Here is a 16,967-nt window from a genome sequence, read left to right as displayed (position 1 = left end):
TTTCCTACCAGAGCTGGACATGGCTGAGCCAGCTGTAATCACATGTGTTTCCTTAGATTAAATACATCAGTTTCTCCTAAGTCACTTGGCTTCATTTCCTTATACAACTCTGTTTACCAGCCTAGTAACCTAAGCACCAGACTACTGAGACCTGTGCACAGCGCTGCTTTAATTTTCCAATGCTGAAACATGACTGGTGTCCTGTAACTCTCTGTGATGAATACGTGACAGGTTGGCTAGCAGGCATGTGAATGGATGAGTCTGAACCATTATTACTATGCTTAGACAGCTGTGGTACCTAAATAATGCTAATGTGATCATCAGATGGTACAAGGATATTCTCCGAGTAAACAAAAATAACACTACTGGAATACTCCTACAGGTCAGGGAAACTTCAGTTCCCGCCAAAAAATCGACATCAACATTTGGACTTCACATCTGCATTTATCACAGTCAATCAATAGTGGGCTCTAGCTGACCCCCAGTTTTGTATCTGATACAAATGAAGATACACTGAACTCTGTGTTCCCATAACGCCTTCATCTGAATCCTAGACATATGGCCAGAGGCAGACACAAATCCCCACGTGGACGCAGCTGCAGGCTCGCTCTACTGCTAACAGTCTCACACTAACCTGATAAAAAGTGCTGTTCACGTGCTGCCAGGCCAGAGACCAACAGGACCAAAGTGTGGAACTCACAAGCAAGGTGACTAGGAGGCCACACAGAAGACTTTGAGAATTACAACAGCGCATCGTGCAATGGCAGGATGCTCCCGAAACCTCAGAGCTACTGTGACACGGCTTAGCTCACACGGCAATGCTGACTTTTCTGAGGAAGCAGAAGACCCATTAACCATAATCAGATGGAAAGTTCCGCCTCTGCAAAAATAAGCAAAGCTTCACAGCAAAGGCTTGGCTTTCCTCACGTTCGAGTGGGTGGCGTTCATGTTGGAGAAACATCTTAATGCAGAGTTCTCATCAGCGCTACTAACAACCCAGCCACCCACCCAAGGGTATGAAAGTTTGCTGGTGTACTCACAAAACCTCTGGATAACTAAATGCCACTGCCAGATTTCAGAAAGGTGCTTAAACACATTCTTGTAGCAAATTTACTTCTACTCTTAAAACGCCAACGAAAAACACCCACTAACAAGTGACAGACATAATTTTCTTTGCTCCAAAATCACTGCGGATGGTGACTGCAGCCATGAAATTAAAAGACGCTTGCTCCTCAGAAGAAAAGCTATGACCAACCTAGACAGCATACTAAAAAGGAGAGACATCACTTTGCCGACAAAGGTCCATCTAGTCAAAGCGGTGGTTTTTCCAGGAGTCACGAATGAATGTGAGAGTTGGATCATAGATAAGGCTGAGCACCGAAGAATTGATGCTTTCGAACTGTGGTGCTGCAGAAGACTCTTGAGAGTTCCTTGGACTGCAAGGAGGTCAAAGCAGTCAATCCTAAAGGAAATCAACCCTGAATATTCATTGGAAGGGCTGATGCTGAAGCTGAAGCTCCAATACTTGGGGCACCTGATGAGAAAAGCCGACTCATTGGAAAAGACCCTGATGCTGGGAAAAACTGAGGGCAAGAGGAGAAGGGGATGGCCAAGGATGAGATGGTTGGATGGCATCACTGACTCAATGGACGTGAGTTTGAGTAAGCTCCAGGAAAGAGTGAGGGACAGGGAAGCCTGGTGTGCTGCAGTCCATGGGGTCACAAAGAACCAGACAACGTCTTCGTAAGTGAACAACAAGTTATCAGAGGGAACAGGAACTTTTAAAAATGAATTTTTATCAAATTAACATACAAATCAGCTAATTCTCATAATGTTTTTTAATTGGGTTGGAAAATTTGAGAGCCATCCAAAAAGGTGCCTACTTAGACCAATATCTAAAGGATGCTCCAAGTCTAATTTTGTGCTGAGCTATTTCTTTAACTAGGGCTTGGGTTCCCAGATGGCACAGTGGTAAAGAATCTGCATGCCAATGCAGGAGACAAAGGTTCAATCCCTGGGTTAGGAAGATCCCCCAAAGGAGGATATGGCAACCCACTCCAATATTCTTGCCTGGAAAATTCCATGGGCAGAGAAGTCTGGCAGGCTATGGTCCATGGGGTCACAAAGAGTTGGACAAGACTGAGCAACTGAGCACACACACATCCCTTTAACTGGTTTCTCAAATACATCTGTTTCTCAAATACATCTGACTACGACCGTATCTCTATAGAAAGAGATCCACTCAGACAAGTCAAAGAGAAATAGGACCTGTCAGCTGAAATATTTATTAAAACTATGAAAGATTTAAACCAGGCTAGTATTAATTCAGGTATCACCTCACTACACTGAGAACTTGAGAAATAAGTGAGATAATCGATGAAAAATTAAGAAGCAAATAGTCTCTCTTCTTTCAACAAATGAGCTTGCCAGGGATGGGAAAAGAGTGTTTTCAAAGGCTGACAAAGGGAACTGCCTTAGGAAACCAACTGCTGTCCCTTTTCCCCCACTTTCCAGGAAGACAAAACACAGGAATTATATCATCACAGACTTTCCAGCTAAGATACGCTGAACAGGCTCCAGCAAAGCAGGCCAGCGTGAGCACAAAGGGATCCCTTCTTACAGTGAGATTACAATGAGTCTCATGTATTTTCAACCACTTTATCTGTCTTCCTGGTTGAAGAACATATAATAGGAATCCAAGTCATAAAACCACTGTGAACGCCTAGAGAAGTGAGATGTGACCTTCCAGGAGACTACACAGGAGAGACAAAATGTACAAACCACAACCAGAGGCTCGGCTCAGACTATGAGTGCGAGAAAGAACAGGAAGCACTCAGAGACTGTTAATTCTCTGACGCCAGGCACTACGGGTAAAGCTTTACACACGTGTTTCTTTAATCCTAGAATTCTATGAGGTCAGTACTGTGATGGACTCCTTTTTACAAATGAGTTAACTGAGGCACAACGCAGGTTAAGCCACCCGTTTAGGTCACAGTGGAGCGGGTGGCAGGGCTAGAACTGGAACACAGACGGCCCGCATCCAGTCTAGCTCTCTCCCGGTTCAGAACACTGCTACATGGAAAGGGCTCTTTCCACAGGAAAACAACGATGTCAGAGGAGCTGCTGGCTCGGGGAAGTTCCTTCCCAGGGATTATACCACTGCCAGCAGGGTCAGGAGCCAGCAAATTGGAGGAAAATCAAAACAACACAAACCTTTATCCATAACTCTCCCCACTGATCCCACTGGAAGAGAGAGTTCTGTAAGTCAGTTTTAAGACTAAGTACTTGGCCCCCAGTCAGGATAGTAAAATACTAAGTAGTGCTAAAATCGAGTCACCATGCAAAGAATTTCAATTAAAAACCTGTCTCCTTGTTTCTGGCTCAAAGAGCATCAAGAGGCACTTTACACACTGCGGAAAAGGATGTAAATTCTGAGGCAACCTCATCAGAAGGCACTTTGGCAACGTTCAGCAACCTTCTGACCAAGCGGCATAAACGCTAGGAATTTATCCCGGAGATTTACAAGTTGCAGCGTGCACTGGAGCACTGTCTGTAACAGTGCACAGAGAGAGAAAGCAACCTCAGTGCCCACCGATGAGGAGACTGGTGAAGCAGACTGCTGTAGGCAGTGCTGGAATCCTAGGGGCAGGGAGCTGACACGGAATGCGCTCCAGGGTACACTACTGAATAAAACCTTGGGCACAGAACAGTATTACACTATGACCTCATTTCAAAGATATGCTCTTTTAGTGTATAAATGTACCCATCTGTGCATTAAAATTTTCTATATGGACATCTAAAAATTGTTGATAGTTTCTTCTATGGAGTAGGACTTGGGGAAGGGAAGAGAAAGGCAATTACTTACCACTTTATATCATTTTGAGCTACTTGAAATCTTTTTTAACCAGGCTGATACATATATATATATATATATATATATATATATATATATATATATCAATATATACCGCCTGAACACATCTTTTAAAAATATATCAGAGAGATTTAATTTTCAAATTGCCTCTTAAAAAATAAAATTCATGTTTTTTTGTTAAATCGTACATTTTGCTATTTTTGTACCTTGTTTCCTTCGTACACCCATCCCAGACTCTTCACACCAAAAGCAGCCTGGTTGGCGGAGACGTCCAGACACGTGACCGGCTGTCCGTAGACGTAATGGAGGGTTCTGGCAGAGTCTTCAGCTTTTAGCAGGTATACCAGATCTCCAGCGGTGGCCACTGCCACAGGGTACCTTTCAGTGTCTGGAACTATTTCAAGGTAGTCAACCTATTAAAGGATAAGGGTTGTTTAGTCCTTCAGGTTTCACCTACAATTCGTCCTGACTTGGTCAAAAATACACACTTCCTCCTGCATGTCAATGAGAAGATCAGCAACCCAACAGAAAAAGACAGGTCAAGGGCCGGTTCACAGGAAGTGAAACACAGTTCCTACACAAATGAAATGATACAAGAAACACAGCATACTCCTAATAAGAGAAATGCAAGGTGAAAATTCACCAAGATACCATTTTCACCGTGTCAGTAAAGATCAATTAGTCTATAAAGACACTGGGCTGGAAGTGGAGTGGCAGACAACCGTATCTGTGGATCCCACTTATGGTTGCTGGGATGTAGTCTGGCCCAACCTCTATGGAGGGAAATCCTGGAACATTTAACGCAAGCAAATGTGCGTGTGCTCTGATGCACCACATTTGATGATCCAGGAATTTATTTAAACATAACTCACATTTATGTGAAACAACTGTGTAGAAGGGTATTTGCTGCAGCCCTATTTGGTCACAGCTAAGAACCAGAAAACCCAGAACATGCCTTACTAAGGGACTAATTAAACAACTTACAGTACACCGATGTACTGGAGTACCATGCCGTCATAGAAAAAAGCACAAAGACATTCTCTATAAACTCTTACAAACGGATCACTGCTGAGACAAACTTGGGGGGGAAAGCAAGGAAGCAAGGTAAGAGGACTTTACAGTGTGCCAAGGTGTATAAAAGTGGCAGAGGAAGCCTGTGACACACTTGGCTTGTACGTGCGTAAATCTAACAGTGGCCGCCTTCAGGGAGAGAAATGAGCTGTGGGACAGAGCAGAAGGGAGATTCTCACTGTAAACCATATTGTGTCTTTTAAATTCTGAACCATGAGGTTACAATAACTATTCAAAAACCAGAGTTAGTTTTTATGTCTTCATAAGAAACTGAATAAATGACAAAATTCACTCAGTTCCAAATTAGCCAAAATTGTATTTTCACGTTTGGGCAAATACCATAAATGTGTTGCTGACAGTGTCTGAGTTACCTGCTTTCTCCCAGTTTCAACCTCATCCAGGGCAGGAAGGCCACAGGGAGCACGCGGACGGCACGCAGTCCTGCCGCTGCACTACCGCTGCCGCTTTCTCTGGTCGGCATGCACCGGAGGGGCTCCCTTTAAGAATAATTTGCTTTTCTAGATTCATAAGGGGCATGCTTGCCCCAGGGCCATTTACATCGGGTTTTCACCTCCCTGAATAAATTCTGAGAGGACAAAAGCAGAAGGTGAGCCACCTCTGTAATTATGAAAATCCACAGTCCCTGACAAGAAGCCAAGCGAGTTCAAAGGCCTGAATCCTGAGACCTGTCCAGAAGCACTTGAGAGTAAACATCTGGGTGACGCTGCTAATCCTCAGGACCGACGGTGTGAGTGGTGGCCCACATCCCCAGCCCAGCACCCATCACAAAGGACAGCTGTTCCGAGCTGGCATTACAGACCCGGGAACACTGCCACTGTGACTCAGGAAGCCTATCTGAGGAAGACAAAGATGGCCCAGCCACCGGCCCGGAGGTGCCTTTTCCAGGGATGGCCCTCATCCAGGATGAGAAACAATGAACAGTGCTATGACACATGCCTCCAGCAGTGGCTGCTTGAGTCCTCTGTCCCCCATCCTAAATGTCACTTCTTGCTTTCCTAAAATCAACATCCTCAGTCTAGCTGTTAAATTTCACCTTCATGTTGGATTTCTGACAGATCAAGAGCTCAGACTGACTGTGACTGTGCCATTTGCTGGGAACGGGACACAACTTCACAAAGCTTCTGGTTGGTGCCAGCATGCCACCTGAGTGCCAAGGCTGGATTTGCACTTTCTGGAGGGACTCACATCTTAAGTAATTGTCTGAGTTCATATAATCATTGTTAATCTACAGAGTTCTTTAGGCAGAGGCCAAATAACAAGCACTATTTGGTTTTGAGAAGAAACAAAAATATGGTACTTTTGCATTTCTCTAATAAAACCCCAGGAGGAGAATACAGCACCAGGCATTTTGGGGAATGCTACCCCCAAACCAGACAGGCTTGTCGTTAACGGGACAAGCAGCTTACAGAGGTAAAGTAGTGACACCATGGCTTTTTAGTTATTCATGTCTAACAAGATTCCCACTGGGAGGAAAAGGGAAAGGAATAGGATTTGTTCCAGGTCAGGCCATCAATTTATTATTCAGTGTTGCCTTTTCTGTTCACTCTCCTACAGGTGCCAAAACCAAGTTCGCTTTAAACTAAACCCAAATTCAACATAAACAGGTTTCAGCTCTTCCTTCTTACCATCACATTGTCTCCCACCATACAAATGTAGAGGCTCGGGCACAGCTGAACTCAAAATCAGGCTCCATGTGATGAACTACTAAGGTGAGCTCAGTTTCACACATGGTGTTGAGGAACACGCCTACCTGATCAACAATGACTAAATCTATGCTCATTCAAGAATTACTCCTGATGCCAAGTGAGAAAACATTCAGATGGGAAAAGTGTAGGAGGGAAACCTTCTTTTCCACATGGCCTGGGATGTACCACTGCACTCATTTGCACTCATGTATCAGGCCAGATCCTGGTCTCAGATTCCCAGGGTGAACCTCCTGTTAATGTGAAGGAGGCTGAGGATGCCAGCGATGAGAAACTGCAGCCCCAGTGTCAGTCCTGGGGTGGAAATTACCACTTCTTATCTAGGGCAAGAGTCAATTCACCACTCTAAGTCTCTACTGACTTCTTGGTAAATGGAGGAAACAAAACTACCTACTTCACAAAGCTCCTGTGAGATTTATGGACAAAGAGCCCCAGGAAGCCCTGCGTGGATGGGTGCTGTCAGTATCATTTCTGTTTACATCAGACCCAGAGATTCTGAGAATGAAAAACAAAACAATCAGACTAAAAGCTCACCAGTTTCTGAACTTCAAATTCTGCAGCTATTTGCAAATTTCCCTCCTCGTTGGGGCATAACATTACAACATCAAAAGCAGAAGCTGTGGCAATTGTTGCATCTTCCTGGCTGAGGGCTAAAGCTTGTATTCTTGCATCATGCTCAAAGCGATGAATAGGATACTTTCCAGTCCTTAGATTCCAAATATTAAGAAATCCTATACAGAAAAAAATAATTCAGGAATCAAATTCACTTAGTATGCACAATTACCAAATAATCATGTAACATAAAATTAAAAAGATAAATAATAACTTGGTAAAAAATACTTGGATGACACATAACAACGGGTCAATTTCCTTAATATACAAAGAGTTTATATGATTCAATAAGGAAAAAAGCAACTGAAAAGTGAACAAAGGACCTAAGCATGTTATGCTGTTCACAGGAAAAGAAATACAATGACATACGGCATTTTAAAAAATATAAAAATTCACTCACAACTAGAAAAATACAAATTAAAACTACAATAGGATACTATTTTTCATCAACATTAAATTGACAAAAAAATTCATAAAACATTTGTTGCTGAGGATATGGGGAAACAGGCTTTTGCTAAACTGCTGTTAGGAATGTAAACTATTTCACCTAATTCTGGAGGCAATTTGAGAATATGTACCAAATTACACATGTATGTAGGATAGTCACTACAACATTTTTAACCATGTCAGGAGACTGGAAGCTATCTAAATGTTCACCAGTAAAGAAATTCTTAAATAAGAATTTAAGAATTTAAATACCTCATAGTTTGTACCTCCACTGTTTGGAGTTTAAATGAGCAATCAAAAGAGTCAGTCTTATATATGAAATGATCAACAAAATATACTGTTAAATGAAAAAAGTACAGCACAGAATACTGGCACAGCACACCATGTTACGTGTTTTAAAACTGTACACACACACACAATGTATACTTGGATTATCCCAGAAGGACACATAAAAAATTTAACACTGACTGACCTCTAAGGAAAGAAACCAGGGGAAAGAGACAAGAGTAAAAAAGAAATTTAGTGTACATCCTCTTGTATATAAAAAATTTTCTCCAAAATTATCTTTGCCAAAAAGATAAACTTTAAAAAAAAACGGTTTTATGAGAGATCTAAGAAGAATTGTTTTTAGTTGCTAGGCCGTGTCCAACTCTTTTGTGACCCTATAGACTATAGTCCACCAGGCTCCTCTGTCCATGGGATTCTCCAGGCAAGAATACTGGAGTGGGTTGCCATATCCTTCTCCAGGGGATCTTCCCTACCCAGACTGAACTCGCGTCTCCTGCACTGGCAGGCAGATTCTTTACTACTGAGCTACCAGGGAACCCCTCTAAGAAGAATAGGAGGACATAATTGCTGAATAGTTTTAACATATGGAGTTCTTAACTTATGGAGTTCTTAACTTACTCTATTTGTCCTCTTGCACAACAAATAATTTTTTTCTAGTTTTGTCAAAATATAATGGACACATAACATTATATAAGCTTAAGGTGTACAACAGAATGATTTGATATACTGTGAAATGATTACCACAATAAGTTAACATCACCTCACATAGTTACAAATATCCTTTTCCTCTCACAGTAACTTTCAAATATACAATATGGTATTATTAACTATGGGCTTTCCTGGTGGCTCAGTGGTAAAGAATCTGCCTGCCAATGCAGGAAACACAGGTTCTATCCCTGGGTTGGAAAGATCCCCTGGAGAAGGAAATGGCAACCCACTCTACCATTCCTATCTAGGAAATCCCTTGCACAGAGGAGCCTGGAGGGCTACAGCCCACGAGGGTGCAAGAGAGTCAGATATGACTGAGTGACTAAACACTAGTGACTATAGTCATCACTGCACATTACACCCTCAGAACTTGTAACTGCAAGTTTGTACCTTCTGTACCCACCTTAAATCAATTTCTCTACCCTGGCAGCCACAAGTCTGATCTCTGTTTCTTTGAAGTTTTTCTTGTTTTATTGATTCCACATATAAGTGTGATCATACAGTATTTGTTTTTTCTCTGACTTATTTCACTTAGCATAATGCCCCCAAGATCCATCCATATTGTTGCAAACAGCAGAGTTTCCTTCTTTTTTATGGCTCTATAGTGATCCCCTGTATACATATACCACATTTTCTTTATTCATTCATCTGTCAGTGGACACTTAGACCGCTTCCATGTCTTGGCTATCGTGAGAAATGCTTCAGTGAACACAAGGGTGCTGGTATCTCTTCGACACAGTGATTTTGTTTCCTTCAGATGTATACCCAGAGTGGAATTGTTGGATCACATGGGAAGTGCTATTGTTAATTTTTTGAGAAACCTCCATACTGTTTTCCACAGTGGCTGCACCAACTTACATGCCCACCAACAGTGCACCAGGGTTCCCTATTATCCACATCCTCACAACTGATCTCTCTTGTCTTTTTTTATATATATAATTTATTTATTTTTGGCTGTGCTGGGTCTTTGTTGCTGCACAGGCTTTTCTCCAGTTGTGGCGAGCAGGGGATACTCTCTAGTTGCGGCGCACAGGCTTCTCATTGTGGTAGCTTCTCTCGTTGCTGAGCACGGGCTCTAGGGCACGAGGGCTAAGCAGTTGCGGCTCATGGACTAATCGTTGTGGTTCCTGAGCTCCAGAGCACAGGCTCAATAGTTACAGTGCACAGGCTCAGCTGCTCCTCTGCATGAGGGATCTTCCTGGATCAGTGATCAAACCCATGTGCTCTGCATTGGCAGGCAAATTCTTTACCACTGAGCCACCAGGGGAGCCCATCTCGTCTTTGATTTACAGCCATGCTAAGAGATGAAGTAACATGAAACGCATTATTACTGAGGACTTGTTACACGCCAGGCACTGACCTAGACGCTAGCAAGTTCTGAAAACAGCCGTTAACCTACATTCTAAGAAGTTCTTACAAATACTTTACAAACTTCCTCACCACTACCTTCTTCTAGCCATGGTTAGCAGAGGTGTTTTCTTTTGCAAAATCTAAAACACAAGCTTGACTTATCCCAGACTTGTTAAAAACGACGACTTAGGAAATTCCTTGATCATACTACATAACCTTCTCCCACCCCCTTGAATGCTGACGCCAGATGAATTCCTTTTACACACACTGGTCGTGTCTCCACCCTTCTCAAACTGTCTACAACGATGATATCCAAGTGTAGCCCCTGGACAAGCAGCATCAGTATCATTTGGGAGCTTATTAGAAATTCAGGTTCTTGGGCAGCAAACTCTGGGGATGTATGCCTAACTTTGAGAACGAACTGTCTGGAGAAACTTACACTTTTCTACAGAAATATAAACTTTCCTGTATTTCGAGTGCCACTTATTCTTTTCTTGTCAAATAATTTCTTTTTACCATTCCCATCCATGAAGCTACTTTCCCCCCACAAAGAAAATATGCAAGAAAATAATTACTTCCTGAAAATGACATGCTATTCAATACAGACAAAAGATAACTAACATGCATAGTTTTTAAGTCCTGAAAGAAGAAAACCAAATTCTAAATGAAACAAATATTTAAATAGATAACACAAAAATATTTCCTGACACATAAAGGCTATGAACATTCATATTGAAAGGGCACATGATATATCAGGGAATAAAGAGTTAATACCATAGAATTGTTAATATGATTATTACTCCAGGGACATTCTTGGTCTTCTCAATAAAAGGAATAATTCCTTAAAAAAAAAGAATCACTTTCTGGCTCATGCTGGATAATGCAGATGATCCGATATCAACTGATTTTACTTTTCAAAAATCACTGAAAATAACCGTACACAGAAAACACAGTATATGGTTGTCTGAGTTCAAACCCAGCTCCAATGTTTGCCTGCTGAAGGCCTTGGGCAAGTTACTCAAAGCTGAGAGTCTGTTTTCTCGTCTTAAAACTGAAAACATTACCTACTACCCAGGACTTCTGGGCAGATTAAAGGAGAAAACCACACAAAATCCTGGAGACAGAGCAATCGTTTTTAAATCTGGATGTTATCCTATATGGCCTGCCATGTCACACAGCATGGCTCAGTGGTAAAAAAAAAACTACCTGCCAATGCAGGAAACATGGGTTTGTTCCTTAGGTTGTGAAGATCCCCTGGAGAAGGAAATGGCAATCCACTCTAGTATCATTGCCTGGAATATTCCATCAACAGAGGAGCCTGGTGGGCTACAGTCCATGGGGTCACAAAACAGGTGGACATGACTGGGCAACTGAACAATTTCTTCTCTACTGCCCATCCATAAGTCCAGTCCTATTTATTACAACTTCCTATTATCTAAAGCAGATAAAGCGCTCAATTTCCATCTTTCTGCAATCCCTCTTTCCATTTTCCTTTGTCTTGTACTTTGTCTTCTACATGTCAGCAAAACTGGAAAACTCAGCAGCAGCCACAGGACTGGAAAAGGTCAGTTTTCATTCCAATCCCAAAGAAAGGTAACACCAATGAATGTTCAAACTACCGTACAATTGTGCTCATTTCACATGCTAGCCAAGTAACCCTCAAAATCCTTCAAGCTAGGTTTCAGCAGTACATGCACTGAGAACTTCCAAATGGACAAGCTGGTTAGACAAGGCAGAGGAACCAGAGATCAAATTGCCAACACCTGTTGGATCATAGAGAAAGCAAGGGAATTCCAGAAAAACATCTACTTTTGTTTCACTGACTACGCTAAAGCCTTTGACTGTGTGGATAACAACAAACCGTGGGAAATTCTTAAAGAGATGGGAATAGACCACGTTACTTGCCTCCTGGGAAACCTGTATGCATGTCAAGAAGCAACATTTGGAATCAGACATGGAACAACGAACTGGTTCAAAATTGGGAAAGGTACATCAAGGCTGTATATTGTCACCCTGCCTACTTACCTTATATGCAGGGCACATGTGAAATGCTGAGCTGGATAAATCACAGGCTGGAATCAAGATTGCTGGGAAGAATATCAACAACCCCAAATATTCAGATGATACCACTCTAATGGCAGAAAGCAAAGAGGAACTAAAGAGCCTCTTGATGAGGGTGAAACAGGAGAGTGAAAAAACTGGCTTCAAACTCAACACTCAAAAAACGAAGATCATGGCATCTGGTCCCATCACTTCATGGCAAATAGAAAAAGTAGAAACAGTGACATATTTTATTTTCTTGGAATCCAAAATCACTGTGAATGGTGACTGCAGCCACAAAATTAAAAGACGCTTGCTCCTTGGATGAAAAGCTATGAGAAACCCAGACAGGCTATTAAAAAGCAGAGACATCACTTTGCCAACAAAAGTCCATCTAGTCAAAGCTATGGTTTTTTCAGGAGTAATGTACAGATGTGAGAGTTGAACCATAATAAGGCTGAGCACTGAAGAATTGATGCTTTTGAACTGTGGTGCTGGAGAAGACTCTTGAGAGTTCCTTGGACTGCAAGGAGATCAAATTAGTCATTTCTAAAGGAAATCAACCCTGACTATTCATTGGAAGGACTGATGCTGAAGCTGAAGCTCTAATACTTTGGCGACCTGATGCAAAGGGCCACCTCATTGGAAAAGACCCCGATGATGGGAAAGATTGAAGGCAAAAGGAGAAGAGGTCGGCAGAGGATGAGATAGTTTTATAGCATCACTGACTCAATGGACATGATTCTGAGCAAACTCTGGGAAATAATGAAAGACAGGGAAGCCTGGTGTGCTGCAGTCCATGGAGTCGCAAACGAGTCAGAAAGACTGAGTGACTGAACAACAACAGCTTTATCTTTAAACAGTAAATGCATTGAACATAGGATCTTACTATAGGGTAATATTCAGCACTAAATAAATAAAGCAAGTTAGAAGAAAATAATACATTTGGGTTGCTCTGCAAGCCTTTCAAACTGTTAGTAGGCTAAGGAGGTGATTACAAACAAAAGCAGAGCTTTCTTCAAGTTAAATGCTGCTTCAGATGTAAAACAGTGTACTCTTCTAAGAATTATGATAAACTTGTTGGTAAGTGGATTGAGAAAGGGTCCACAACACATTGCTCTGGCAAATATTTTGGCAAATTCTTTCCATTCAGACTCAGAAACAACAGATACACTGTAGAAAATGCCAAGGGCTCTACATATTAAATGGGAGACAGGCACGTTCCAGGACGTGCCTCTTCCCAACAAGCCTGCATTACATTTGTTTGCCGACAACACAATAAAGCAGTACAGCAACTGCTGCTGCACGAAGCCTGCGAGCACTCACACACTCACTTGTCTCCTCTCCTACAGTGCTCACTTCCACCTCGGGAAGAGCATCATTACCTTCATTTGACAGAAGAGAAGAAACAGAAGCTCTGAGGGGCTCAACAACTGGTCCAAAGCCACTTGGTAAGCGATGAGGCTGGGCTGGAAGTCAGCTAGAAAGTGCAGGGTGAGCGGCTGCGTTTACAAGTGCATAAAGTAACTATGAGCTCGATGAGTAATCGACATAAACTCAACCTGTGTTCTGCCAAGTGTGGAAGTTACTCAACCACAGCTCACTCGAAACACACATGGAGTTTATCTATAAACACATTTTTCATTATTAATCAAGTATTGGTTTTGTTGGCATCATTTCCCCAATAGAATTGTATGCAATAAAATACCCTTCACCACAAGATTGCAGAGCTGTTCTAAGAAGGGTCTTCCTAGAAAATATCTTCCAGGTGCCACCCATTGAATGGTCACATCCTTCTCTTTTGAATGTCTGTGGTGTCGTGGTCTTTGTCAATTTTCTCCAACTATGAAGTGTGTGACTCAGCCAGACCCTCACCTGTCATCAGTGCCAGTATTGTTCACACAGTCCTTCAACTTTAACATAAGTTAACACTTAGGGCTGCACTGTTCTCTTGATGAAGTGACCTTGTGTCATATGAAATGTCTTGCTGTTACGTTCTTCCCTCTGAAGTCTACTTTGATACTGAGAGAGTCGCTCCAACTCTGGAGCAGTGTCAGCACGCTGTGTGTTTCCCCTCCTTTCACTTTGCCTTGTGTCTATCTAAAGTGGGTTTACTTGTAGGTGGTGTGCAGTTGGTCTTGCTTTTAACTGGGGTATGCAGACGACTTATCTTTAAAGTGATTATTGGTAATGGTGGGTTTAACCTACCAATTGTCTTGTTTTCTATTTGTCCCATGTGTTCTTTGTTCCCTTTCCCCCTTTTTTCTGCCTTCTTTTGGACTGAGTATTGGGTTAATTATGTGTTCATATCATTTTGATTCCTTTGTTGGTCTATTAGCCAAACTGTATTTATTTTAGGGGCTATAGACTTGCAGCACTCATCTGTAACTCACCAGTCTGCCTTCAAGCAATACTGCACCACTTCACACACAGGGAAGCAGCACATTCCCATTCCCTCTCGCCCTGCCTTTCTGCTATTATTGCCATACTTTTTAATCACTACATATGTTATAAACCCCACACGCATTGTGATTATTTTTGCATAAGCAGGCAATTATCTTTTAAAGAGAAATAAGAAAAAAAAAACATTTATATCTACCCATGTAATTACCACTTCTACTGCTCTTCCCATATCACTTGTAAGACGGTTAAAACTCCTGCAGCTTTTGCAAGATGTGCAATTTCACTTTCCCACTGTGTTGCTGGATATCTGACCCCAAAATACAGAGACGAGGTGAGCAGGAGCCCGCACAGCAGCTGACAGGAGGGACGCCTGAGTGAAAGCTAATTTTATGAAAGGTCATTTTTTTTGTTGTTGTTAATATAGTTATATCATGCTACTTTTACAACCCTAAAACTACAGGGGCTTCAACAGTGAATACTTGAATTATAAGAATATTTTATAATATTATGCTTGAATTATTACCCATGTTAACCAATACTTAGCCAAAAAGCAGTCAATGCAACAATACATTCAACACGTATTTGAGCCCCTGCCCTGGGCCAGTCACTATTGTAAGCACCAGGAAAACTGCAGTGAACAAGACAAAATAAACAAAAAAATCCCTGACTGCCTGGAGCTGATGTTCTAGCGCCATCACCAAGCATCTTGTTTTGGGGGCATGCAGGAAGGATATAATCTTTATTTTCACAACATTCACACTGCAGAGAGACCAGTTATAGTCACGAAGATACAACTAACCAAAACAGATATATACACAAAGTACGAGGGGACAATGGATAAGCTTAACTTTTTGTCCTGTTGACACACTATTTTAAGATTCCCAAAAAGGAGCAGTTAACTTTCACAGACATTTCAAGTTGAACTGAGTCCACATACATTGCATAATATTAAAGAAGCTGTAGTCAACACCTGTCAGAGCCCGATAAACTACCTTCCCAAACAGGGGACAGTTTAAAAAATCTGATGTAAATTCACTTGAAAGGCCAAGTTTTATCATACTGCAGACACAGCGCTAGCATGGATTTGGCTCCTAATATGGTGGATTTCTGAAGTGGCAGGAGTGTGTCCTTTTTCTGCTCCATTTCCTACAGAAAGTGGCTGAACATCCATAAAGGTTTGCTGAATGTTTGTCTTATGTTTTAGCAACAGAACATTTGGTTGTAAGAAACAAATCCACTGGCTTAAATACAAAAGGAAACAGACTGAACAGAAACGAGGCTAGTTCACGGAACTCAAGGGCAGAAAACATAGCTGGACCGGAAAAGGGATTAGAGCCGGAAGTAGAAAAACATTCAGACCCAGGCAGTTCGTCTCCTGATGCACCACACGTCTTGCCTCTGCGTCTCTCTGTACTGTGCATCCCTCCCCACCCACCCCTCTCCACAAAGCAGCTTTCTCTCTTCCCAATTTCACAAGGGCTTCTACTCCAAGCACACAACTGAGACTGAAAAGTCTGAGCCCAATGGCTCAGTCAAGAACATGAAACAGCCGCCCCCAGGCCTGGGGTCTCCATCCTCGTTTACTGAGGCCAAAAGACCAACTTAAATGCTACAAATATGCCCACCTCTAGAGAGGCTTCCAAGCAAGGAGATGCCCGCAAGGGTGTCTACCATCTGCATGCTCGGCCAAGGTGAAGCAAGAGAAAACTTCTCAGCAAATGCGAAGGGAGCTTCACTGTGGCTCTTTGGTGGTGACTGAGTAAACAGGTCGTCACCACCATTCCCTGAACCAGACATAAATGACCCTCAGCACCAGGGCTGATGGCCCATCTGCCTCACACCGGGAAAGCTGAGAGGAGGGCAGATGTGTCTGCCTTTCCCTCGATCGCCGGGTAAAAGACGTGTAACTCTCAACCAGTGCCGGATCTCCACAACACTGCTTCACTCATGAACAAAGTAAAAAGGACTCAGACAAAAGAAAAAGGGTCTCTCGAAAAACGTGGAGGACCACAGCGAGGGAGGGCCGCCGGCCCAGGAAAGTAGACGGGAGTTGGGCTTGGCAGGCCCACTGCTCTCTGGGCCTGGGACCCTCCACCTGGACAAGCATCCGGGGGGCGGCGGGAACTCCAAGCTCACCCGAGCCTAGGAACAGTCATTAGCGGTGACATGAGTAACGACAGCCAGTCTTTGGAGGAGACATAAAGCCGGCTCGGCAGCTGTGGATGGGCACCGGTGCCAGTCTGCAGCACGTCCCTCCCACCTCCCAGAGGAGGCCAGCCAGAGTGTGGTAATGAAACTGCACAGAGTGGAGATGGGATCTCAATGAGTTTAAACTGATTTATGTTAGCTTTTGTAAAGAGCACGCGATATCATGAAAGTGCTACCACTGTGAAATAATGTCGACAATCCTTAAGACCTCCGCCTAATGGCACTTGGGCAGAATATTTATA

General features: G+C 42.6%; 1 protein-coding gene across 1 annotated transcript in view; it reads right to left on the bottom strand.

The window, feature by feature from the left end:
• The window catches only part of FBXW8 (F-box and WD repeat domain containing 8), a 113,905-nt gene that overhangs the window by 33,623 nt on the left and 63,315 nt on the right, over window positions 1–16,967 (bottom strand). Inside the window, exons 6-7 of the mRNA XM_045163070.1 lie at window positions 7,204–7,400; window positions 4,081–4,287 (exon numbers count right to left, since the gene is read on the bottom strand). Of these exons, the coding sequence (XP_045019005.1) occupies window positions 4,081–4,287; window positions 7,204–7,400 (404 nt within the window). The remainder of the gene's footprint in view (window positions 1–4,080; window positions 4,288–7,203; window positions 7,401–16,967) is intronic.

The sequence above is a fragment of the Bubalus bubalis genome, chromosome 17 (assembly GCF_019923935.1).
Source record: "Bubalus bubalis isolate 160015118507 breed Murrah chromosome 17, NDDB_SH_1, whole genome shotgun sequence".
In the NCBI taxonomy this organism is placed as follows: Eukaryota; Metazoa; Chordata; class Mammalia; order Artiodactyla; family Bovidae; genus Bubalus; species Bubalus bubalis.
Note: the sequence above shows the minus strand (reverse complement) of the source record. Positions and strands in the feature narration are given on the sequence as shown.